Source organism: Emys orbicularis, chromosome 1 (genome assembly GCF_028017835.1).
Source record: "Emys orbicularis isolate rEmyOrb1 chromosome 1, rEmyOrb1.hap1, whole genome shotgun sequence".
Lineage (NCBI taxonomy): Eukaryota > Metazoa > Chordata > Testudines > Emydidae > Emys > Emys orbicularis.
Genome location: NC_088683.1, coordinates 17,035,976 through 17,061,244, shown reverse-complemented (window position 1 = coordinate 17,061,244; position 25,269 = coordinate 17,035,976). Strand labels below are relative to the sequence as shown.

General features: G+C 41.1%; 1 protein-coding gene across 1 annotated transcript in view; it reads left to right on the top strand.

Annotated features, from left to right (window-relative positions):
• The window catches only part of UPF2 (UPF2 regulator of nonsense mediated mRNA decay), a 110,981-nt gene that overhangs the window by 68,415 nt on the left and 17,297 nt on the right, over window positions 1-25,269 (top strand). Inside the window, exons 15-19 of the mRNA XM_065404731.1 lie at window positions 1,689-1,872; window positions 13,650-13,789; window positions 15,109-15,213; window positions 16,873-16,971; window positions 19,154-19,321. Of these exons, the coding sequence (XP_065260803.1) occupies window positions 1,689-1,872; window positions 13,650-13,789; window positions 15,109-15,213; window positions 16,873-16,971; window positions 19,154-19,321 (696 nt within the window). The remainder of the gene's footprint in view (window positions 1-1,688; window positions 1,873-13,649; window positions 13,790-15,108; window positions 15,214-16,872; window positions 16,972-19,153; window positions 19,322-25,269) is intronic.

The window sequence follows — 25,269 nt, the reverse complement described above, 5'->3', positions numbered from 1 at the left end:
TGTAGCTATCTTTAGAAATCTCACATTGATACCTTCTTTGCATTTTGTCAAATCTGTAGTGAATGTTCTTAAAATGAGCAACGTGTGCTGGGTCATCATCTGAGACTGCTATAACATGAAATATATGGGAGAATGCAGGTAAAGCAGAGCAGGGGACTTACAATTCTCCCCCAAGGAGTTGAGTCACAAATTTAATTAACGCATCATTTTTTTTAACGAGCGTCGTCAGCATGGAAGCATGTCCTCTGGAATGGTGGCCGAAGCACGAAGGGGCATACAAATGTTTAGCATATCTGGCATGTAAATACCTTGCAATGCCGGCTACAAAAGTGCCATGCAAATGCCTGTTCTCACTTTCTGGTGACATTGTAAGTAAGAAGAGGGCAGCATTATCTCCTGTAAATGTAAACAAACTAGTTTGTCTTAGCGATTGGCTAAACAAGAAGTAGGACTGAGTGGACTTGTAGGCTCTAAAGTTTTACATTGTTTTATTTTTGAGTGCAGTTATGTAACAAAAAAAGACTATATTTGTAAGTTGCACTTTCATGATAAAGAGATTGCACGACAGTACTTGTATGAGGGGAATTGAAAAATACTATTTCTTTGGTTTGTCATTTTTACAGTGAAAATATTTGTAATAAAAATAATATACTTTGATTTCAATTACAACACAGAATACAATATATATGAAAATGTACAAAACCATCCAAAATATTTAATAAATTTCAGTTGGTATTCTATTGTTTAACAGTGCGATTAAAACTGCGATTAATCGTGATTAATTTTTTTGTTTGTCACGTGAGTTAACTGCGATAAATCGACAGCCCTAATTAGCATATATAGTAATTCAGTTCCTTTGTGGTTAAACTAAAGAAGTGATTATTTAAAATATTATGGGGTTCCATGTTTCTGTCTCAGTAAATACATATCAAATTTGATCAGTCTAAAAATTAAAAAGATGTTTTTCCCTAATTGCTGTTAGTCCTGAAAATCTGAAAGTCAGACTGAGTTGTTTCTGGCTTGAACATCACCACCATTAATAAAGGTTCTGCTGATCATACTCTACGTTCAGATGCACCTGCGCAACCTCATTGTTCTCTCATTTTGCCCTTAAATACACTTTTGTATATATAAGGGTAGAATTTACTTTGCATCTTACAGATGAATATAGTGCTGGTTTGCTATAAAGATGTTCATACTTTCGATAGAAGCATCACCCACTGATACCTGAAGTTTTAACGTTCTCATGTTTGTGAAAAATGTCTTCCCTTTTAAAAAAGAATGATTTGTATGGCTGCATTTGTACAAGAATTAAAGAGGGATTTTGAAATGCACAAAGGGCAGGTAGGTGCCCATTTCCCATTGAAAAATCTGCCCCTAAAAAGGGTATTTTCATTCTGTTCCTATTTTTTGTAATATTTTCAGTTGCCATAGATGATTTATTTAGTTATGTAATTTAAAATCTGGATTGTCACTTTAAAATTCCGTATGGATTTTTTTATTTTAGGGATTTTCTTTGAATTGTTTCAAACTGTTTTAGCAGGATACATGCATTTAGTATGTTTTTAGTGACTTGTATGCATCTACATTTTCTTTAATGTTTTGGTAATGTCTTTTTTCTTGGTAAAATAGCTTCAGTCAACATGAAGTACAGTACATACAAAACATCCTCATGTTATATATTTCAGAGGTATGTTTGGTGGAAGAAGAATTTGGAAGTTTGGACAAAAGACCATCCATTTCCTATTGACATTGACTATATGATCAGTGATACGCTAGAACTGCTGAGACCAAAGATAAAACTCTGCAATTCTTTGGAAGAATCTGTCAGGCAGGTACAAGATTTGGAACGAGAATTCTTAATAAAACTAGGTAAGAAATAATACATCATCAAAGCCAGTTGTTCATGTCTTTTACGCTGTCATTATTATTATTATTACTACGACTACTATCACTATCCCTCAGTGATGGATCACTACAAAAACTAATTTCCCCCCTGCTGTTACTCACACCTTCTTGTCAACTGTTTGAAATGGGCCACCTTGATTACATTGAACTCATTAGCACTAGAAAAGTGATTTTCCTCCCTTATTGTCAACTTTGAGAATAGCCCACTTGCACCTTAATTGAAGTGGCTCGTTAGCACTGACCCCCCCCCCCCCCCCGACTTGGTAAGGCAACTCGCATCTTTTCATGTGCTGTGTATTTATACCTGCCTCTGTATTTTCCACTCCATGTATCTGATGAAGTGGGTTTTAGCCCACAAAAGCTTATGCCCAAATAAATTTGGTTAGTCTCTAAGGTGCCACAAGGACTCCTCGTTGTTTTTGCTGATACAGACTAAGAGCTACCACTCTGAAAACTATCCTTCGGGTGTTTTTTAACCTTTTTCTGCATTTCCTGACCTGTTCTGAATCTGGGTAACATATTAATTTGATGTATCTAAAGAAACACTAAACATGAAGGTGACTATGTTTTTTATTTATGATGACTGGTATAAAAGGAAAAGGAAAACCACCAACTCTAACTTTGTTAGTACACAAGAGCTTTTGGCTGCTTTGGTACAGTATTTAGTGCATCCAGCAGTCCTGGTGGCTGAGTAGCTCATCACACACAAGCATATCCATTGGTTCTATTACCTGGACTCCTTTAAGGTATATGGGACCATTACAGTCAAACACTGGACTTGTAGAACAAGTAGGGTGGCCTGATGTCCAGTTTTTGACTGGAAAGTCCGGTTGAAAAGGGGTCCTGACAATGTCTGGTTACTACGAGCGGGAGAGGCGCCAAGTCATCACCCGCTCCAGCCTCCTCCTCAGCCGGGGCCACCTCCTACCTTCGTTGGGTCCCAGCTCCGCAGGAAAATCCCTCCTGACCCGGGAGGTGGGGATGGGAGGGGAAGAGCAGCGAGTGATGCAGGGGAGGGGGCCTATGGGGAAGAGGCAGGGCAGGGGTGGGACCTCGGGGGAAGAGGCAGGACAGGGGAGATTCCGGCACTCCTGTTGGAGTGTCCGGTTTTTAAATATTACCAAGTCGGCAAACCTAAGGACAAGGCATTCAAATAAGCATGAAAATGTGTATTGTAATATCGAGTCATTGAAATGAACAATTGTGCCTACTAATGTGGTCTAGTGTATATTATGTGAAACTGGGGGTCATTTGAGTTCTGTTCCTCAGTCTTGACATGTGACCTTAGACAACTCCCTTGACCCCTTTCATTCAGTTTTCCTTCTGCATTACCTGCCTCATAGCAGTTGAAGCTTAAATTGATTGAAAACCATCTTGATAGTCTTCAAGGAAAGACAATGGAGAGTGTTAGTGTATTTGTTGTTTGTATCTCCATAGGCACACTCAAGAATGCATATAGAGGGGCAGCTGGGCTCCAGTGGACTAAGCATAAGGATGGGTGTCAAGATCTGTGTAACATCCCTGACTTTGCTACGCCACCTTCGGCATTTCACGAAATCTCTCTGACCCTCATTTACACCATTCCATAAAATGGAGATCAAATTATTTACTAAACCACCTATTGGAAGAGCTTTGAAATATACAGTTCTTTTCATCCATAGAAGTGTGATGTTAGCCTGTCTCCAGTGAATACTTAAATAGATGAGGAAAATGGTGCTTTGGGCATCTTTTTCAGCACTCTAGGAAGGGTAAACTTGACCATGTAGTATCTTTCTCTTTAAGGCTAGGCCTACAAAATGTCATGAGTGTTCCAATGTTTGCTATGTAGAGAGATTAACAGTGGTCTTTAACAATGATGTATTACAGAAATAAAGTAGAAGAAATACTATTGCTTGAACTTTTGGAATATTTAGCAAGTAGCAAGCAGATCTGGAGACAAACTAAGTCACTCTTTAAGAGACTTTAATGAGTCAAGGAGACTTTAGGAAGTGGTTGACAGAATGGCTTTCTGGAAGAAATTCCTTCCCTTCAGGATGCATAAAAGTTCTGCTGGATAAAAGTCATCAAGGAACTGCTACTGGTGGTCTGCATAAGAGGAAGAAATGACAGTTGTGTCATGTGGAGTTACAGTATTCTTTATTCACTGGATTGAAAAGGTTCAGTATAATCCTGTATTTTCCAAGACACATGTTGGCTTACTCTTATGTTAGGCATGGCAATAGCAGTTCTTGTCAAACTGGAATAGTCTGGAACTACAATAAAACAAGGGAACCTGTTTGCTATTCTGTTTACTGACCACAGCTCTATTTCTAGAAAGCTGACTGTCAGACATTTTGAATCTTTTATATTTTCCTTGGAATGCTCATAAATAGGCTCACAGTTTTCAGTGGAGGAAATTACTCGATGAGAATGTGACTCCCTTACTTATGCTAAATATAAACACTACTTCTGTTCTCTTTATGCTTCTATTAAACTGGATTCATAGACTGCTTTCTTTAAAGAGCATATGGAAACTAGTGCTGCATTTGTGAGTTACTAAAAGGTAAACCTGTTCTTGTTCCAACTACAGTGGTGTAAATTTATGAAACACTCCAAAGTTATCTGTGTTGAAATTAGTTAGCATCAGGAGCAAACACCAGGCCATGGGGACCCCACAGCTCAATTGACCAAACACTCCCTAATGTTTATATCTGGAAACACTAGGGCAGTGATGCATTAAAAAAAAAAAAATCTTTATGCAGTGCCATTGGCTGTTGATGTATTCAGTCGTTGAACGGATTTATTTTATAATTTTTAATTTCTAATTGGAAGCCCTGTTTTACTAGAGGCTTTTTTGTGGATTTTTTCACTTACAAGTGTTAATTTATAGGCAAAAACTTGATCCACGCTACTTCTAGTTAAATCAGTTCAGTTCTCAAAGTAATCCCTTAATTTAAGGGTCAATATATGGAGAAATTATGCATTGATTTTTATTTTTAAGAGGAATTTGCATTTGGTTCACTGTGCTATTCATTTAATTAAAATTCTTCAAATATAATTTAGTATTAATATCAGACTTTGACTTCCTTATATGTTATGATGATCAGAAAGAAAAAAACAAATTTGGAATGGAAACCATTTTAGGTGAAATTTTTTCCCTTCCTTATGGCATGATCTAAACTACTGCTTTTATGATCTCTAACTCCACCCCAAAGGCAAATTATGACTATATGCATTTTAATATATTCCTTTCAAAGATGCCCAGCAGTTTCTGCTGCAAGTCAAAGTAATTTCCACCCTCTGAACCATTTTTTGTAGACCAGTTGCATCCAGTACAGTAGTGGGATCTCCTCATTCCTGGAGCATGAATGAGCCAGTTTTGGGGAATGGCATTCCATTGTGTTTCATTGTGGCACCAGACAGGCAGATCACCGTTGTTATTTTTAAAGGTGCTATTGAATGAGCAACTATTGAGTTTCCAATATCTTTTTCTCCTAGTTAGATACACATATGGTAGGATAGTCACTAATCCTTTGCTGTTATGACTATACATAGAATAGGGTCCAGAAGATTCTTATCTGTATTTCTCTGTTCAGATCTTTGAAAGCTATTATGATAGGTGCAAATGTTTTCAGTGGAAAAGATTTTGTTGGAATAGTTTTAATGAGGGATCTGACCAAACTCCAAACCATAATCTATTCCTACATGATTTTAGTAATTTTGTCAGATTAGTATTTCTATGGATTTATTTCTGAGATTCGGGAAACATTCCGGATAATTAAAATGGGTATATGACCAAAAAAAAAATTTATACTATTTACTTGACACTGTTCTAGCCTGTGTTAATATTTTGTATTTTGACACATACGCCTATCTATCGCTAGATATGTGGCATAAATATAAGAATAAGACATCCTGAAGAACTTTACAAATTATTTACATGTACATACGAGAGGAGCCAATACACGGTTGGAAATGAACGTGTAACAATTTGGTGCAGCAGCTTGACATGTAGTGAGGAGGAATATAGTGTCCAGTTGAAATTACTGTGTAGGAAAGACACTCTGCTTGCCTAAATTTATGGTAACTGTCAAAATGGAAATTTAATCAAGACTAAAAGGTTAATAGTCCTACTCTAGCAAAAACGGCTTGTGATTTGTAGTGATCACAAGTGGCTAGGATTATTATTATATTTCTTGTTCGTATGATAGCAAGTCGAGCAAGCATAGTGCTCCTCAACATCTTTGCTTGGCATTTAATCAGTATGATAGAGGGAAGATTGCTGCTACCTGCTCTCACCATTATTAACAGTTGTTGTTTTTTTATGTGGTGGAGATGCTAGTTAAAAGGATTTCACTAGTCTGATGGGTTGGCTGCATGCTCTCTAAATAGGCTGGCATGGAAGCAAAAACTAGTAGTACTCTTTTCTCTCATCACCCTTTCTCCCATTCTAGTCACATTCCCTTTACCTCTGCCAATACCTTCGTTAGGCTCTAAGAAAAAAGAACAGGAGTACTTGTGGCACCTTAGAGACTAACAAATTTATTAGAGCATAAGCTTTCGTGGGCTACAACCCACTTCTTCGGATGCATATAGAGTGAAACATATATTGAGGAGATATATATACACACATACAGAGAGCATGAACAGGTGGGAGTTGTCTTACCAACTCTGAGAGGCCAATTAAGTAAGAGAAAAAAAACTTTTGAAGTGATAATCAAGATAGCTCAGTACAGACAGTTTGATAAGAAGCAAGTGTGAAAATACTTACAAGGGGAGATAGATTCAATGTTTGTAATGGCTCAGCCATTCCCAGTCTTTATTTAATCCTGAGTTGATTGTGTCTAGTTTGCATATCAATTCCAGCTCAGCAGTCTCTCGTTGGAGTCTGTTTTTGAAGTTTTTCTGTTTTAAGATAGCCACCCGCAGGTCTGTCATAGAATGGCCAGACAGGTTAAAGTGTTCTCCCACTGGTTTTTGAGTATTATGATTCCTGATGTCAGATTTGTGTCCATTAATTCTTTTGCGTAGAGACTGTCCGGTTTGGCCAATGTACATGGCAGAGGGGCATTGCTGGCACATGATGGCATATATCACATTGGTAGATGTGCAGGTGAACGAGCCCCTGATGGTATGGCTGATGTGATTAGGCCCTATGATGATGTCACTTGAATAGATATGTGGACAGAGTTGGCATCGGGCTTTGTTACAAGGATAGGTTCCTGGGTCAGTGTTTTTGTTCAGTGATGTGTGGTTGCTGGTGAGTATTTGCTTTAGGTTGGGGGGTTGTCTGTAAGCGAGGACAGGTCTGTCTCCCAAGATCTGTGAGAGTATAGGATCATCTTTCAGGATAGGTTGTAGATCTCTGATGATGCGCTGGAGAGGTTTTAGTTGGGGGCTGAAGGTGACAGCTAGTGGTGTTCTGTTATTTTCTTTGTTGGCCCTGTCTTGTAGGAGGTGACTTCTGGGTACTCGTCTAGCTCTGTCAATCTGTTTTTTCACTTCAGCAGGTGGGTATTGTAGTTTTAAGAATGCTTGATAGAGATCTTGTAGGTGCTTGTCTCTATCTGAGGGATTGGAGCAAATGCGGTTATATCTTAGAGCTTCTGAAGTGAAAAAACAGATTGACAGAGCTAGACGAGTACCCAGAAGTCACCTCCTACAAGACAGGGCCAACAAAGAAAATAACAGAACACCACTAGCTGTCACCTTCAGCCCCCAACTAAAACCTCTCCAGCGCATCATCAGAGATCTACAACCTATCCTGAAAGATGATCCTTTACTCTCACAGATCTTGGGAGACAGACCTGTCCTCGCTTACAGACAACCCCCCAACCTAAAGCAAATACTCACCAGCAACCACACATCACTGAACAAAAACACTGACCCAGGAACCTATCCTTGTAACAAAGCCCGATGCCAACTCTGTCCACATATCTATTCAAGTGACATCATCATAGGGCCTAATCACATCAGCCATACCATCAGGGGCTCGTTCACCTGCACATCTACCAATGTGATATATGCCATCATGTGCCAGCAATGCCCCTCTGCCATGTACATTGGCCAAACCGGACAGTCTCTACGCAAAAGAATTAATGGACACAAATCTGACATCAGGAATCATAATACTCAAAAACCAGTGGGAGAACACTTTAACCTGTCTGGCCATTGTATGACAGACCTGCGGGTGGCTATCTTAAAACAGAAAAACTTCAAAAACAGACTCCAACGAGAGACTGCTGAGCTGGAATTGATATGCAAACTAGACACAATCAACACAGGATTAAATAAAGACTGGGAATGGCTGAGCCATTACAAACATTGAATCTATCTCCCCTTGTAAGTATTTTCACACTTGCTTCTTATCAAACTGTCTGTACTGAGCTATCTTGATTATCACTTCAAAAGTTTTTTTTTCTCTTACTTAATTGGCCTCTCAGAGTTGGTAAGACAACTCCCACCTGTTCATGCTCTCTGTATGTGTGTATATATATCTCCTCAATATATGTTTCACTCTATATGCATCCGAAGAAGTGGCTTGTAGCCCACGAAAGCTTATGCTCTAATAAATTTGTTAGTCTCTAAGGTGCCACAAGTACTCCTGTTCTTTTTGCGGATACAGACTAACACGGCTGCTACTCTGAAACCTTTCGTTAGGCTCTGTATTCCCTACACAGTTCCCTTCTCTCTGAAGATTGCTTTTCTGGTGCTCACTCCTCAGTAGCAACTCTTGCTCTCCTTGATTTTTAACTCATCCAGTGTAAGTGGATGTTGGGGGGTGAAACTGGAACAGCTTTAAATATATTTCTTATCATTAAATTTCAGGTGCTGTTTAAAAGTGTTACAGTTCTTGATAGTAATCTGTCCATGGAAACCCAAGTTTGCATACTTGCTCCTTCAGCCAGTACAGTAACTCCTCGCTTAACGTTATAGTTACGTTCCCAAAAAATGCGACTTTAAGCAAAACGATGTTAAGCAAATCCAATTTCCCCATAAGAATTAATGTAAATGGGGGGGTTAGGTTCTAGGAAAAAAATTTTCACCAGACAAAAGACTATATTTTATTATATGTGTATGTATATACATAATATGTGCACAGTATAAGTTTTAAACAAACAGTTTTTAATATTGTACACAGCAATGATGATTGTGAAGCTTGGTTGAGGTGGTGGAGTCAGGGGGTGGGATATTTCCCAGGGAATGCCTTACTGCTAAATGATGAATTAGTACTCGGCTGAGCCCTCAGGGGTTAACACATGGTTAATTTAGCCTCACGCTCTACAAGGCAGCACAAATAGAGGGGAGGGAGACAGCATGGCAGACAGACACACACACACCCTGTAGAGTAACTCCTCACTTAAAGTCATCCTGGTTAACGTTGTTTCGTTGTTACATTGCTGATCAATTAGGGAACACGCTCGTTTAAAGTTGTGTAATGGTCCCTTATAACGTTGTTTGGCAGCTGCCTGCTTTGTCCACTGCTTGCAGGAAGAGCAGCCCGTTGGAGCTAGCTGGTGAGGGCTTGGAACCAGGGTGGACCAGCAGCCCCCCGTCAGCTTCCCGCTCCCCTAAGTTCCTTGTGCAGCAGCCACCCAGCAGGCTGCCAGTTGCTGGCAGTTCAGCTGTCCCTCTCCCCACTGCCATCTGCTGCTCCTGCCCTCTGCCTTGGAGCTGCTCCCGGGAGCCTCCTGCTTGCTGTGCAGGGGAGGGGGAAGAGGAGGGCTAATGTCAGGGTGTCCCCCTCCCCCCTACTCCTACCCCCCCGCTTGCCCCTTCTCCATATAGAGCAGGGTGGGGACAGGACAGGGCTCAGGACGGAGAGAGCTTGCTGGCCGCAGCTGCTGTCTCAACTTCCTGATTTTTTTTAAAGGCATTGTACTTAGTGCGGTCAGCATACTTAAAGGGGGCATTGCGCCTCTCTCTCCCCCCCCGCACACACACACACAAGGTGTGTCTCTGTCTGCCATGCTGTCTCCCATCCCTCCATTTGTGCTGCCTTGTAGAGTGTGAGGCTACGTTAACAACAATGTGTTAACCCTTGAGGGCTCAGCCGAATGCTAGTTCATCATTTAGCAGTAAGGCATTCCCTGGGAAATATCCCATCCAATTCCACCCTCTAACTTCACCACCTCAACCAAGCTTCACAATCATCATTGCTGTGTACAATATTAAATTGTTTGTTTAAAACTTATACTCTGTGTGTGTGTGTGTGTGTGTATGTATGTGTGTATGTATATATATGTGTGTGTGTGTGTGTGTGTATATATATGTGTGTGTGTGTGTGTGTGTATATATGTGTATATATATTAGTTTTTTGTCTGGTGAAAAAAATTTCCCTGGAAGCTAACCCCCCCACCCCCATTTACATTCATTCATAGCTCAGTGGTTTAAGCATTGGCCTGCTAAACCCAGGGTTGTGAGTTCAATCCTTGAGGGGGCCATTTAGGGATCTGGGGCAACAATTGGGGATTGGTCCTGCTTTGAGCAGGGGGTTGGACTAGATGACCTCCTGAGGTCCCTTCCAACCCTGATATTCCATGATCATTAGCGAGGAAGATTGATAGCTTGGAGCCTCTGAAATTGGGGGGAAGGGAGTGTGTATGCGTGAGCAGAACTTGAGTCAAACTCCACTAAGTACAAAACAATATCCTACCATTAATAGTATTACCGAGATTTGGCTAATTTAAAAGTCTTATTAAGGACATAGGTCCAGATTTTTCTAAAGTGACTTATGATATTGGGTGCCCTGTCTGAGACCCGTTAAAAGGCCCTGGCTGATTGTGGGTGCTCAGCACTTTCTGAAACTCAGGTCCTTTTAAAGTCTACAATTGGGTACCAAAAAAACCCACGGGGTTCCCAAAATCACTATTCATTTAGAAAATCTTAATAGATAAGAATTGTATACATCAGCATTGCCAAGTTTGAGCTAAGTACCTCACATGGCCCCCATTAAGGCTGTATCTGAGCACCTCGTCTAAGAATGGTTTGAAAGTAGCAGACATGTTAGTCTGTATCTGCACAAAAAAACAACAACAAACAAACCAGGAGTACTTGTGGCTGAAGAAGTGGGCTGTAGCCCACGAAAGCTTATGCTCAAATAAATTTGTTAGTCGTCTAAGAATGTGTTTTGTTTTTTAATTCAAGGGAGTACTGGATCCTCTTGTATGAAATATTGCATTGTTTAATATAAGCATTTGAGTAGAGATGTGCTGTGAAGCCCCAGTATTTTGTTGTCATGCTTCTGGTATAGATTTATATTATTAAACTGGTGTGTCTATAAAATTGCAAAAGTTACTGCATGACCTGTTTTAGGACACTTTAAAATAAATCTGTTATCAGTGAAGTGTCTAACAGCCAACCAGCAAATTGATGTTATACAATAAACTAGAGTAGGTTAAAATTTGTCTACTTTAAGTCATGGAACTGAAACAAGGAAAAGGCACTGCCCTTGTTTTCTAGCGATCTATAGATTTGAACGCTACACAGACTTTTCTGACAAAGCCTGGCCAGCATATTTTCAAAATGCTTCCTTGTCGCTTTTCATGACTTATAGCGCAAATCATGGATAGGGATTAAAGAAGCAATGTGAATAAGGCCAGGTCTACACTACCGCGGTAGTTCGACGGCTGGCGATCGAACTTCCGGGTTCGATTTATCGCGTCTGGTCTGGACGCGATAAATCGATCCCGGAAGTGCTCGCCGTCGACTACGGTACTCCAGCTTGGCGAGAGGAGTACCGCGGAGTCGACGGGGAGCCTGCCTGCCACGTGTGGACCGCGTCTGAACCGCGGTAAGTTCGAACTAAGGTATGTCGACTTCAGCTACGTTATTCACGTAGCTGAAGTTGCGTACCTTAGTTCGAATTTGGGGGTTAGTGTAGACCAGGCCTAAGATTTCTGCAGTGGATTCATGGACATAGCCAATACAGTTGTATTTGGGGTAGTCTGTACTGAGCTGATCATTGTTGGTTTGTGTTGAAGCCCCAATTTAATGCACTCATGATGGCCCATAGAACCAAAAATCTCTCTTGCTACAAAAATTTGTCCCCAGCTCAGGTTTCCACAGTTATGAAACTTGCTGGAGTAGATTGAAGTATTGCTTGCTGCAATAAGAAACAAAACTAGCTACTCAAAGTTCTAGGAGAATGGAAATGAGTTCTTTCTTTGCGCTCCAAAATAACTAACCTAACTACAGATCCTAAGTGTATGGGTCGTATAGTTTAAACTATGAATAAGGTACTGTGTACTGACTACATCAGTTTTGAAGGGTATCTTCGAAAAATCATTGGCTGAAATCTTCTGTGTTGGGCAAGACTAGCATCAATATCATTCTCTGCTAGCTCAAACCACAATCCCCATGAGTATAAAATGGCTTTGTGGATTAATGAAAAAATTTAAAGAATGTATGAAAGAGTACTGTGTGCTAGAAGCTTGTCCATTTTTGTAGTGGATAGCTTAGCTTTAGCAAGAGGTTTTTTTCAAAAATAAAAATAAATGACCTTGTTTTTCCATATTTCAGAGCCATATTAAATTCTCATATGACTTTTATGAATAGTTTAACTATTTCTAAGACTAAATTGTAAGCTGAAATATACCAACTGCATTTTCTGATCTGATAATGTGTAATGGGGTCCAATTCCATAAAGGAGAATTGAAATTATATCACAGAATATTTAGTGAAGTAATAGCAAGGTCTGGGATAATCCAAAATTATCCAAACCAAAATTAAAATACACTTGTAATTATTTAAAGGAGACAATATAGCTAAGAGAACAGACCAGGTTGAAGGATAATTTTATGAAGAAATCAGAGCATTAGTGAGTGGGTTGTCTAGTCAAAATAATACAAAACAAAAACCAGAAGACAAAGTAGACTTAACAGGGATGGAGACAATGAGTCTGTCAATGGCGAAGATGGTAAGATGAACTGGGACCCTTTGAAGGATCCCTCTCTAATGTAGGATAGGGACATTAGGTTACTGCTTTGCGAGGTGTGCAGGATTTGCACATACATACTCACTGCAGGATCTCAGGGCCTTAGTAGGGAAACAAAAATCAGTTTCAGTTTTACAAGAATCTATCATAAACAGGCTAAATGTTTTTTCCAGAGTTATGAACTGTACTGTGAGAGTTTCATTTTATAATAAATCACAGTAACAACAACAATTTTTACTGTGGTTTTGTTTGATGTAATGCTATGAGCTGAGAATTGAGAGTTCCTAACACAGGTTGTAGGAATTTTCACTATATGCTCTGAAGTGTTTCTTAAACAGTCTGTACAGTTCTTGATAAATCTCCAAGAATACTGAAAGTCTCACTGCAGAGATCCAATAACTTCTAGCATCTGGCATTTTATGTACAGCATCTAAGATGTTTGTGTCGTTTTAATGTAGCCTTAAAAATGTAGTACAGGGGAGTTGAAGAAATTTCAAAGATATTTTGAGATGTAACACTTGGTTACTTGATCGGTGCTCTGTGGAAATTCCTAAATATTCCCAGTAAAAATCCTTTCTTGAGTTGTTTTGAAACCATTTTCTCTTATGATTTTACTCAGAAAGAAATACCTTATACAATTATAAATACACATATCATTCAAGACTTAATCACTAGTACTGCATAATACTTTAGTCAGCATTTTCTAGGAGTGGGTTTCTCAAACTGTCATACATCAGTACAGTATTTTTATGTGATGCCACAGCAAAACATTGCTTCCTGTCTAACACATTCTATTTCTAATCCCTTCCTATTTTTCATTTCTCAGGCCTTGTGAATGACAAAGATTCAAAAGATTCTATGACGGAAGGAGAGAATCTGGAAGAAGAGGAAGAGGAGGAGGAAGGTGGAGCAGAGACAGAAGAACAGTCTGGAAATGAAAGTGAAGTAAATGAGCCAGAGGAAGAGGTGATCACATTCATTTACCTTATTTTGCACTGTCCTTACATAGAAGGAAATAATACTTAGCACTTGCAAATCATAAAGGCCTAAACCCTGTGGTGGGCCTGCACAAAGCCTCAAAGTCAGTGGATGCAGCATGGCTGTGCTGTGCACAGGGCCCTAGTTGCAGAGAGAATGTTTAGGTGGGACTCTACACCCTATGTGCTGTGGAGTCACCATTTCTGCTTGTGCTTCATGGAGGGAAGGATTCTACCTCCTAGCTGCTATGGAGAGTCCCTGTACAAAAATCCATTTGCTCAGATTATGCAAAAAGGGCCCTTAATGCCTGGCCCTTAGTAATCGCTCTCAACACCCCTGGGAAGGTAGGCAATAATATCCCCATTTTACATATGTGGAAAAGTGAACACAGAGCATTCAAGAGACTTGCCCAAAGAAATAGTAGCAGAGGGAGGGTTAGGACTCAATGCTGCCCTCAGTCCACAACCCTGTGCTCAGCCCAACAGAGTATGCCACCTCCCGGCATAGCTATTAATTTGTAAATATAAAGCTATTTTTGTGCCATCTCCTATACCAGTTTTTGGAGCAGATGCATTAACTATCATATAAAGGACCAAAACTAAAGGAAACAAGAGGCACCTTGTGCTGTTCATCATTTTTCCTATGTAATAGGGATAATAAGGCGCATTTGAATCACGTCAGTCTTCATTACTACTTCAGACTGCTTCAGTAATCTTTTGAATCAAATTGATATAGCCAATAAAAAAGCAAGTGTGCAATACACTAATATATGTGATCTTGAAAATTCTAACTTCTGTGGCTTATTGTAGCTCAAAAGTTGGTCTCTCTCACTAAGTTTTTCTCTTTTTTTGGTCTAATAAAAGATATTACCTCACCCACCTTGTCTGTCTAATATCCTGGGACCAGCACAGCTTCAACAACACTGCATAAAACAGCTTGTCAGTTTAATCTTTGATAAAAAATTAGTCTGCTTTCAGATCAGTTTCAGTGGGGAAAATATAACTTGTTCAATAAAGAACAAGTTTTGGAAACAAGATGAGGACCCGTGCATAGCGCAGATCAAGGGTTAGTGTGACAGTAAGATGAGTATTCAAAAACTGATCAGCAAATGTTGCTAGATGGCATGGCATTATCATTGGAAGCAGACTACATTGCATGTTGTGATCAAAGATCAATCAATCGATTATACAGCATTTCATGGCAGTGAGGAGGGCTGCAAACAGTGAATGCACTTAATGTTTCTCTCATTAAATTATGTTAAAATGTAGCATGTCATTAAAATTTAAACTTTAAATATACTATTTCAGGAGTGCTCAGACAACGATGATGAGGAGGGTGAGGAAGAAGAGGAAGAGAATACCGATTACCTCACAGACTCCAATAAGGAGAATGAAACTGATGAAGAGAACACAGTACGTGCCGCTGCTTTTGAATAATGAGACCGGTTTTACATGCTCAGTATTCTTGACTGAATATTTTTAGCAGATAATGCTCATTAGAGATTAGGGGACATACACTAAAAATATTCACAAATGTTCTTTCAAATAAAAACCAAGTTCACTTTGACATTTGCAACTCCTTAATGTTTGATTTTCACAGACATTCGTACAAACGCTTTTGCTTACAAGACTCTTTTAGGAAAGTGAAAGTGTCACAAGTAGTCATGAAAATGTTCATTCACATTGGAAGAGATTTCATAGCCATTGTGAAAACACTGAGTGGACTGCTAAAAAAGAGGGAAAGTTTTGACATGCTATTGAGGTAACGAATATTTCCAGCAAATTGACATGGTAAAGTAGATTAGATTCTCCTTTGAGTCACAGAATTATAATAAGGAGGCAGGACAAACAAACAAAAAGCAGCAGTGAAGAAATGATGGGGGGGTGTTGTTATCTCACCATCAAAAGCAACCACATCAAACCTGGTCATCCAGCTGTGTGCCTGGGAGTGTGGTCTAATAGTAAGATGGTGAATGATCACCCCAAATGTTACCACAGATGTGCTGTGGTAACATCTGAGAAAGTAGCATATTGAGGTATTTGCTGTGTTATATTCTGATTACCTCCATTCAGATCAAAAAGACACACCAAATGACAGTCACTTGGATCATGGAAACAAGCAGCACCATTGCCAGGGGCAGAAACAGGTGTGATGGAGAATGAGGGCCTATTTATACAGCCTTTGATGCCACGGTCTCTTGGGTGATGGCATTTGCTTAGTACTACTCAGCTATTCTGACGTTAATGAAATGGAGCCTTTAGCCCAGAGAGGGCACCCAAGGAGGTCATTCAGCTGTTGGAGAGTGGAAAGGAGGATGTTGTGCAAGAGATTCAGGAGAGACTGCTGAGGTTGTTGGTCTTGAAACATTCTGCTGCTGCCTCACTGGATGGTGGTGCAGAGGCAGAACCAATTGGCCCCCCACTGAGCTGAGTGTCTTATTTAATATTGTTAGGTCTACAGTTTTGTTCCACTTAAAAAGAATAAAAATTATCATAGACTAAAATGTGTTCTCAAGAACAATATGCCAAACAACCACAAAGCCTCTCTGTAGATAACTAACTAGGGTCTCATTGCATCAGTGTGCCCTTACATCAGCTGTCCCATGAATGGATGATGATTACTATTGATAGTAGTACCTGCTATATGTGTGTGCTTTACAAATATTTAAGGGCAGTCCCCTCTGAATAAGCATTCTAATTCTCCAATCTAAGAAATACAGCCAAATCAATCAGTTGCAGATGGGGAGAGAATATTATTTTGTATATATTGTAGGCATGATGTCTAAAATAAATACAAATCAATGTGCCAACTGTATTGCAACATATTGCAAATCATCACAGTTTTTAGGCAGTGATCAATGTTAGTAAACATTAGAGCAGTAAACACCAAAATTCCTAAACTGGGCAAATCCATTTTAACATTTTTTTTCCTTCAACAATTTTTTTTTAAACTAAAGCCATGACAAATTTTGTCAGAGATACAAGCAGAGTAATTTTCTTAGTAATTCAGATCCATCCTGAACTTCACTGCTGCTGAAATTAATGTAACAGAATATTTGTCTTCTATACCAGGAAGTAATGATTAAAGGAGGAGGACTTAAACATGTTCCTTGTGTAGAGGATGAGGACTTCATTCAAGCATTGGATAAAATGATGCTGGAGAATCTTCAGGTATTAGTCCTTGTTATTGTCTTGGATTAAATAAGTCCCTTTACTGCATAGTTGATTCTGAAATAAGTGGTTAACGTGGAGCTGCTTGCACCATGGGATGTGGTTGGGTTTTTTTCATACTCTGTTTTTGGCTGCCTTCCTCCAGTGCTAGGCTTTCTTAATTCTGCACAACTGCTATGAGGCTTTTTTGAGATACCAGGCCTTCTGCCCACCTTCTTAGGTAGGGGCCTTTTGAGGTGGGAAGAACAGTCATGAAAATCAGTCTTGGATGCTGAGGTGGTTTGGCTCAATCCTGTGCTTTCACGAAAGCCTCCCTTTCCCCCCTTAATCTTTACTCCCTCTCCTGTCATTACAAATATCCTGCAGCTCCGAATGCTAAATGGAGCTCTATTAATCCTGTGCTTTACTGACCAGCAGGTGTGCTTTTGAGATGCACCCATCCTGCCAGCTCCGGAAGGGAGAGAGAATCCAAGATTCAGTCTTGGGTCTGCTGTTTGATAATATCCTGATTATTAATTGTGACGCTTAGATAAAAAGGCAATATTAAATTGCTTCTGCTCTTCCAGTAGTACTGCCAGGCACCACAGAGATGAATTGGCCTTTGGATGGTGCCATCCTAATTGACTGAAAAGATATACAAAGAAATTCTCATGTCTTCTTGATGAGCCTAGTGATGTTGCTGGAGTGGCGGGAGTTATAGTTTTTACTTGTTTGTTTGAATGCTAGTGATATTTTGGGGAGGTATTTTATTATACAGACTAATTCAAACATGCTGCTAGGGAGTACGTTTTCACTCTTGTAATATTCAGTGGGACATAATTAATTCTTTGCTGATGGTGCATCTTCTAAAACAGGCAATGTAAGTGGCCTTTTAACAAGAGTCAGATCTGTTCACCCACTTTAGTAAAGTAGACTCAATACAAAAAATTTTTCCTGAACTTAATACAACCTTGTCAAATGCTGTAAAACTGCTAAATTATAGTATTTCTATCAGAACACTCAATTCCAGATGCTTTCAATATGGCTTGTGACTGGAGATGTGTTCTGAGTGCAAATAGATCCTTTTTCTTACTTATGTAGAAGTCATATCAAGAGGAAACGTTTTGAGCTGGTTATTTTTTAAAGCTCAGAAATGAGATATTTGTATTTCTGGAAGGTGACTATGCAGAAAATGTTTGCAGTCCCACATTGGCTATTTAATGTGGCATACTTAATTGATGTATCTGATCAATTAAATATGTTGAATCTGTTAGTAGAGGGATGCAATACAAACATTTTTAAAATTACAGATAAGGCAGTGGCCATTTTGAGAAAACAGAGCCTGGCCAGGGGAACAGAATAGAAAATAATGCCTTAACCTCATTTGAATTTCTTAGTGACTTCTGTGGAAGGATGGAAATTTCCGAGGACAGTGTGGAAGGAGCAGTTAGTGATCATATAGGAACTCTATAAAATGAGCTCAAGTACTGTTTCAAGAATCAGTGATTAAGGAATGGAAGTAGTATGACTGGAGGAGAATTGCTTTTAGTAAAGCAGCTGTAAATTGTTTTCTTCTGCCCAATAAATATATGGAGATGCTAATTGATTCTTTCAACTGACTGCTCAATAAAGATAAAGCCTATTACACAGATACTCTGCCATTTTTGGCTTTATGCATCACGTGATTATCCATACATAGGATGTTAAGCATTATAAATGTTGCTGCCATTTGAATTTACATAGCATATCAATGGCTAAAATAAAAACAAAACAGATGACATCTGGAGAATAATTTGCTACTCTGTTGCAAGCACTGTATCAATAATAGAGTAACTGGAATATTACAAAAAATCTGAATCCAGAATTACTGATCTTAATATTATATCCAATTTTAATTGAATTGTTTCTTTAATTTTAAAAATCATTCACAAATCCCTTTAAAATTGAGTATATTTTCTCATTGTCTTCTAAAATAGCATTCTGCAATGTTCTCAATTCTACGTAATGAATATAAGAGGGTAAGAAATGTAGGAACTCAGAGGAAACAAAATACATTTTAATGAGACTGTACGCATGTGTATAGCTCTGTTATTTTAGAAGGTAATTGACATTTTTTTATTAAAAATGAATTGTGAAAACAACAAAGCTTTCATATTTTTAGCATGTGATTGCCTCGAGCATTTTGCATCCCCTTTCTCTTTAGCAACGGAGTGGAGAATCTGTGAAAGTACATCAGCTGGATGTTGCTATTCCCCTGCATCTCAAGAGTCAGCTAAAGAAGGGTCCACCCTTGGGTGGTGGGGAAGGAGAATCTGAGTCGGGAGACACAATGCCATTTGTCATGTTAACTCGAAAAGGCAACAAGCAGCAGGTAAGGGGTTATTTGGATGTAAGTAAACGTTTTCCTTTGTCACAACACAAAGGGTGTGGTTTCTTCATCTTTATTTCTTAGAATGGGATGCAATCCTCTGTTCTGTTAATGGGAACTCCCTGGAATTCTAAATTCTTACTAGGAGTTGTGTAGAGGACCACTTTATACCATTATTTGTTTTTATATTAAGTTCTCTAATTAGACCAAAGAGAGATGCTGAGCAGTGTTTGTTATGTATACAAAGTACAGGCGCAGTTTAACTGGCAGCTAGGAATTTGAATCCATGCTGTTATAAGATGCCACTGGAACTTGGAAAGCCAGCATGATTAACATCAGCAATAAGAGTAATATACTCAAGGGAGTGTCACAGATCTAGTCGAGCTCCCACTCTTGCACCCTCAGCAGACTGCTGATGAGATCCATCTCATTAGACCCCAGGTGCTTTAAGCCTCCAGAATCTAAACATAAATCCAGGCACTGCCCCGGCTTGGCATTTCTGAGCATGCTTTCAGGGTTTAAATCCTCTGTCTAGCACCCCCTTCTGAGCGCTGAGACACTGCAGTTCAACTGCCTAATCACTGGGGACCAGTGCTGACCTTTTAAGCTTCCCAGGAGCTTAAACATGTCCTCCCAGAATTCCAGCCATGTGGGCACTTTTACCATTTTCTTCTTCAGGGGCATGTTGATCGTATAAGCCAAAAGACATGGCACAAGATTCTAAGACACCATTACTCTTTATTTAATAGTACAAGAAACACACAAATGTAGACAAAATAATAAACCCACCTATATGCACTTCTTTGAATAATGTCACTATGGCTGCTCCACTTGAGGTGCGCATGCATCTTATGCACCTTCGATCAGAGATTTTCTTCAGCAGTAGGTATGCACCCTAGGTATCCTCATGCCCCATACCAAGGATGTATAGGGCTATGGCAGACAAACCACACTCCATTTCTTCTCAACTTCCTTGGCGTCAGGCGGAGTATCTAGTGGTGCCCACTTGTGCAGCCACTTACCTCACTTGCTCTTGGTAGTTAGTTTACCTATATTAGTTTAGGTTTTTATAGGTTTTATATTGGTTTAGTTTTTTTTTTTTTCTATAAACTTAGGCTTTTAGCCTCTCCCCTTCCCCACACCCCCTTCAGGTGAGAACCCACCTTCTCTGAAGGAGCTTTCTTTTCCTTTTCCTTTGGGCGTACCTAAATCCCCAGGTTTCAAACATTGCCTCACTTGCTGGGAGTCCTTCCCCGTTAGTGATGGCCACTCGCACTGTATCCACTGTTTAGGGGGTACTCAAATGCAATCGAAGTGTAAGGTTTGCTCAGGATTCAAGAGATGTTTCAGGAAAGACAGGGAGATAAAGTTTTGTCTCCTCATGATGGAATGCTCTCTCCATCCTACATCATAATAGCGATCCTCTACCCTCTGACCCTCCGACCGCAGTTTTGAAGTGACCACAGTCCCCCACCAACCTCTGCACCTTTATTACCTTCCAGACCTGTGGGGGAGAGATCTGCAGTGCTGACAATGTGAAGTCTCCAGCCAAAAGGCTATCTAAATCTCCTCAAAAAGAACCTGGCCCTAAGAGACCTGCTGTACCAAAAACCTCCAAGTGAAGGTTCCAAGTGGTCTCAGTACCAGGGGTCCCTCTACTCTGAAATTCTCAAGTACCTCTAAAACCCACGGTACCCATCACCTGGTACCAAAACATACCTTGATATAACTGAAGCATGATTGAGGTGTCTGAGACTCTAAAAATTCTGCGCTGAGGAAGATGATACTATCTGAGACCTGTTACCAGATTTCCCCGTTACTTTGGGGTACGCTCATTTATTAGGGTTACTCTTTGGGGGGGGGGGTTCTGTAATTCTATTAATGTACTGCCTTTGTCACTTGTGTTTTCATATGGAGCTCTACTTCTCCCTTCTGCAAGTCCCCTCCCAATGGAGCTATCCTGCAGGACCGAGGTTCCCCAGGGCTGGGTTGCCCCAGCATCCCCCCCCCCCCCACACACACACACACTCGCTCTCTGAGTGGGCTGCCAAGCAGCACTTTCAAGCTGCAACCCTTATATGCCGCAGGTACCGCATTGGAATAGAGTATGCCTGAGCAGGCTGGGTTGAACACTTTCAGGCTGCCACCCTTCTATGCCCCCGGACTCCGCAGACTGGGTCAAGCAGCACATTCAGGCTGCCACCCTTATATGCCCCTCGACTCAGTAGTCTGGGTCAAGCAGCACTTCCAAGCTGTCACCCTCGTATATCACAGGTTAAGCACGTCCCTATCCCCACTTTCATGTTACAATTGTACTGGTAGTAACCCACTTGATGAGCAAACCCCACAGTATTTTTGGGCGCTACAGAGATCTTTAGCTTAGGTAAGAGAAGCGTTGCTGCAGAGTAAATGGGGAAGTTAAAAACACAAAAGAGTAAAGTTCAGAGAGAGAGAGGGAAGCAACTAGCTTAACCAGACAAGTTATTTATTGAATAATAGTGATAACTACACAAGAAGAGCCTAAACCAACATAACAGTTACATTATTAAAGGTTACAAAAGTCATATATAGAAAACAAGTCAAGGTTAGAAAGTTATACCTGAGGTAGAAAAGAAAACAGAGAAAGAGAGAGAGCTGCATCTCACCCATTCTCTGAAGCTTGAATTGTTCAGGGTTCCCAGGTGATGGTGGTAGCTCAGGATCCTGAGTGCTGGAGACAGGCAGAGCCCCCAGCATGATCAGACAGGAGAAGATGAAATCCCCAGTGGAACTAATGCAGAGTTTGGATCCATGCATCAGAACACTTACTGGAGTGTGGGTAGGTTTTTTTGTAGGGAAACCACAATGGTTCAAGGGAGAACACTAGATTTGTTTATGGGTAAACTGATGACTCAAGGGTTTTCTTTAGGCTAGATGCGGCAGGTAAACAAACTGGCCTGACCCGCCAGGGGGCTGACCCTGGCGAACCACGTGCCAGAGGTTGCCGACCCCTGGGCTAGACAATAGGGGCTGATCACTCCTAGCTATGCGTGTTTTTTCTTCCAGGGAGCTCACAATGCAGTTAGGCTGCTTTGGTATTTTGGATATCAATCAAAGATTCATTACTAGAATTGGTCTGATAACTGCTGAGTGGGTGTGGGCAGGCGTAGGTTCATTAACATCTGGAGCAGAGATTCCCAGTGATGCAGTGATTCCCTGCTTTTCTGGTCTCAGAGTTCAGTGCGGTTCTTGCCTTGGAATCTCTGTTCTCCATTCGGTATGCTAATGGAGATGCCTCCTTGTCCCATCTTTGATGCCAATGAGGCTAGGGGAGTTGCCTTCATTCTGTCACCTTGTCAGGAGGGGTTTAGGTGTGTCTCCCACTGCCCTTCACTGCTCTCTGCAAGTCTTTTCTCTGATCGGTTTTGGTTCAAGCAGAGGCTGGGGGTGGGGGGGAATGTGCTTTCATGAGTCAGACAGGCTGGATACTGCGCCCTGGTTCCCCAAGGACACAGAGCTGACTGGTATCAGACCTCTGCTGCTGCTTCAGTACCCAGATCAGTCGTTCAGCTGACATTAGTGCACTCTGCACCAGAGCCTCCTACATCTGAGACTCGTCTAGTTTCTGCACAGATTCACTCAGTACTGAAGCAGTTTTGATTCTCCAGAAGCTTATTAATCTCTGATGAACCTGAGTGCCCTCTTGTTGAGTTCAGCAAGACTTCCAGTATCACAACCAGAATTATCTCCAGTACATTATCTATCGTTCAATCAATCAACAATTGATACCAGTTATTATCAATAACAATTGCTAGTGTTTCCCTGGTACCCATGTGGACAGACAGACACTTCCTAGTACTCCACCATTGTCTGCCCCCATTCTGGACTATGCAGAAGACAGCTCTTCTGACTCACAAATTTCCATACAAGGCTCCTTTGATTATCAACCCAGGTCTGATTCCCATGAATCTGTCTCCTTGAGGAACACTTCAAAACACAGGCAGTCTCAAACTGTTCCTCATCTTTCTTGGTATCTCTGGCCTTCCCAAATGGCCATATTGAGATCCTTGAGCAGCCTACTGCCAGCAGTTCTCCAAGGCACTGAACTCTCGGAATCCCACAGACAGCACTCTCCTGTTTCCTCCTCCCCCCCCCTCCACCTACTATAGATGATTTCAAAGTTTCAGAACTTGATGAAGAGAGTGACTGATACTCTGCAAATACCATTAGAAGAAATCCAGGAGACCCAACATAGGTTGTTGGATATTCTTCATACACAAAATTCCACGAGTGGCTTTACCTACAAATGAGGCATTATTGGAGTTTCGAAGACAATTTGGCAAACCCTGGCCACTGCTCCTCTGATTCTGTAAGAGAGCAGATGGCAAATACTGTGTTCTGGCTAGGCGTTCAGAGTTTTTGTTTTCACACGCTGCCCCATCTCTTTGGTTGTAGATGTGGTGAATGAATGCAACAGGCAACATCGTTTGAAAACGGCCCTCATAACAAAGACTAAAAGTGCTTGGACATTTTTGGTCACAAGAGCTACTCCTCTGCTACTCTGAAATTCTGAAATTACCAGGGGATTCTTGCTAAATACAACCATGTCACCTGTAGCAAGTTCAATTATTTTATTGAACGTCTCCCACAGGAACAAAGGGAACATTTTCAATCCATCATTATGATCCATCATTATTAGCATCACATTAATTTCCACTTATTTAGCATTACTAAACTGTGGTAATTATATTGTGTGTGTGTGTGTGTGTGTGTGTGTGTGTATGTGTATACATTCCATACATTGTTAATCATGTTCTAGTATACTGTGCAGCAGTGGTTCCCTCTGATACCACTCAGCAGCAAAGTCCTAGAGAAAATCAATAGAGACAAGGCTCAGGTTATCATGATCATCCCGGTGTGGCCTTGCCAGCACTGGTTTGGGACACTATCAAGCCTGTCGGCGATCTCTCAGTGGCCCCTGTCGAACTGACTGGACCTGCTGTCACAGGATCATGGTCGACTCTTGCACCCCAACCTTGCGTCTCTCCACCTTACGGTTTGGATGTTGTGTGGCTGAACTCTGAGCAACAGGCCTGTTTGAAAGGGGTCCAGAAGGTCCTACTCGAGAGTAGAAAGCCCTTAACTAGACTGACTTACCTGGCAAAGTGGACAAGGTTCTCCTGCTGGGCGGCCAAACGGGGCATCTCCCCTTCACATTCTTCGGTGCAGTCGATTTTAAACTACCTGCTTCATTTGAGGAACCAGGGCCTGGCACACTCCTCTATCAGGGTGCATTTGGTGGCCATTTCTGCCTTTCATCCATCAATCCAGGGGCAGACTGTGTTCTCCCATGATATAACATGTCAGGACCTCAGGTTCCTCAGAGGTCTTGCGAGATTTTTTCCACAAGTTCGGTCCCAGGTCCCTCAGTGGGATCTCACCTTGCCTCTGTCCAGGCTCACGGGCCCGCCCTTTGAGCCTTTGGCCTCGTGCTCCCTGTCTCATCTATCGTGGAAGGTTGCTTTCCTGGTGGCGGTGACGTCGGTGAGGCGAGTCTCCGAGCTGAGAGCCCTGACCTCAGAACCGCCGTACACGGTCTTCTATAAGGACATGGTCCAGCTCCGGCCCCACCTGGCCTTCTTTCCCAAGGTAGTGTCTACTTTCCACATGAGCCAGAACATCTTCCTTCCAGTCTTCTGCCCTGAGTCCCATGAGACTGGTGAAGAGAGGCGCCTTCACGCTTTGGACATAAGAAGGGTCCTGGCTTTCTACGTAGATTGGACAAAGCCTTTCCGTAAGTCGATTTAGCTTTTCATCTCTGCAGCTGATAGAATGAAGGGCCTCCCGGTGTCCACGCAGAGGATTTCTAACTGGATCACCTCTTGCATTCCTCCCTGCTATGAGTTGGCAAGAGTCCCTCCACTGCCGATCATCAGAGCCCACTCGACCAGCATGCAAGCATCTTCGGCGGC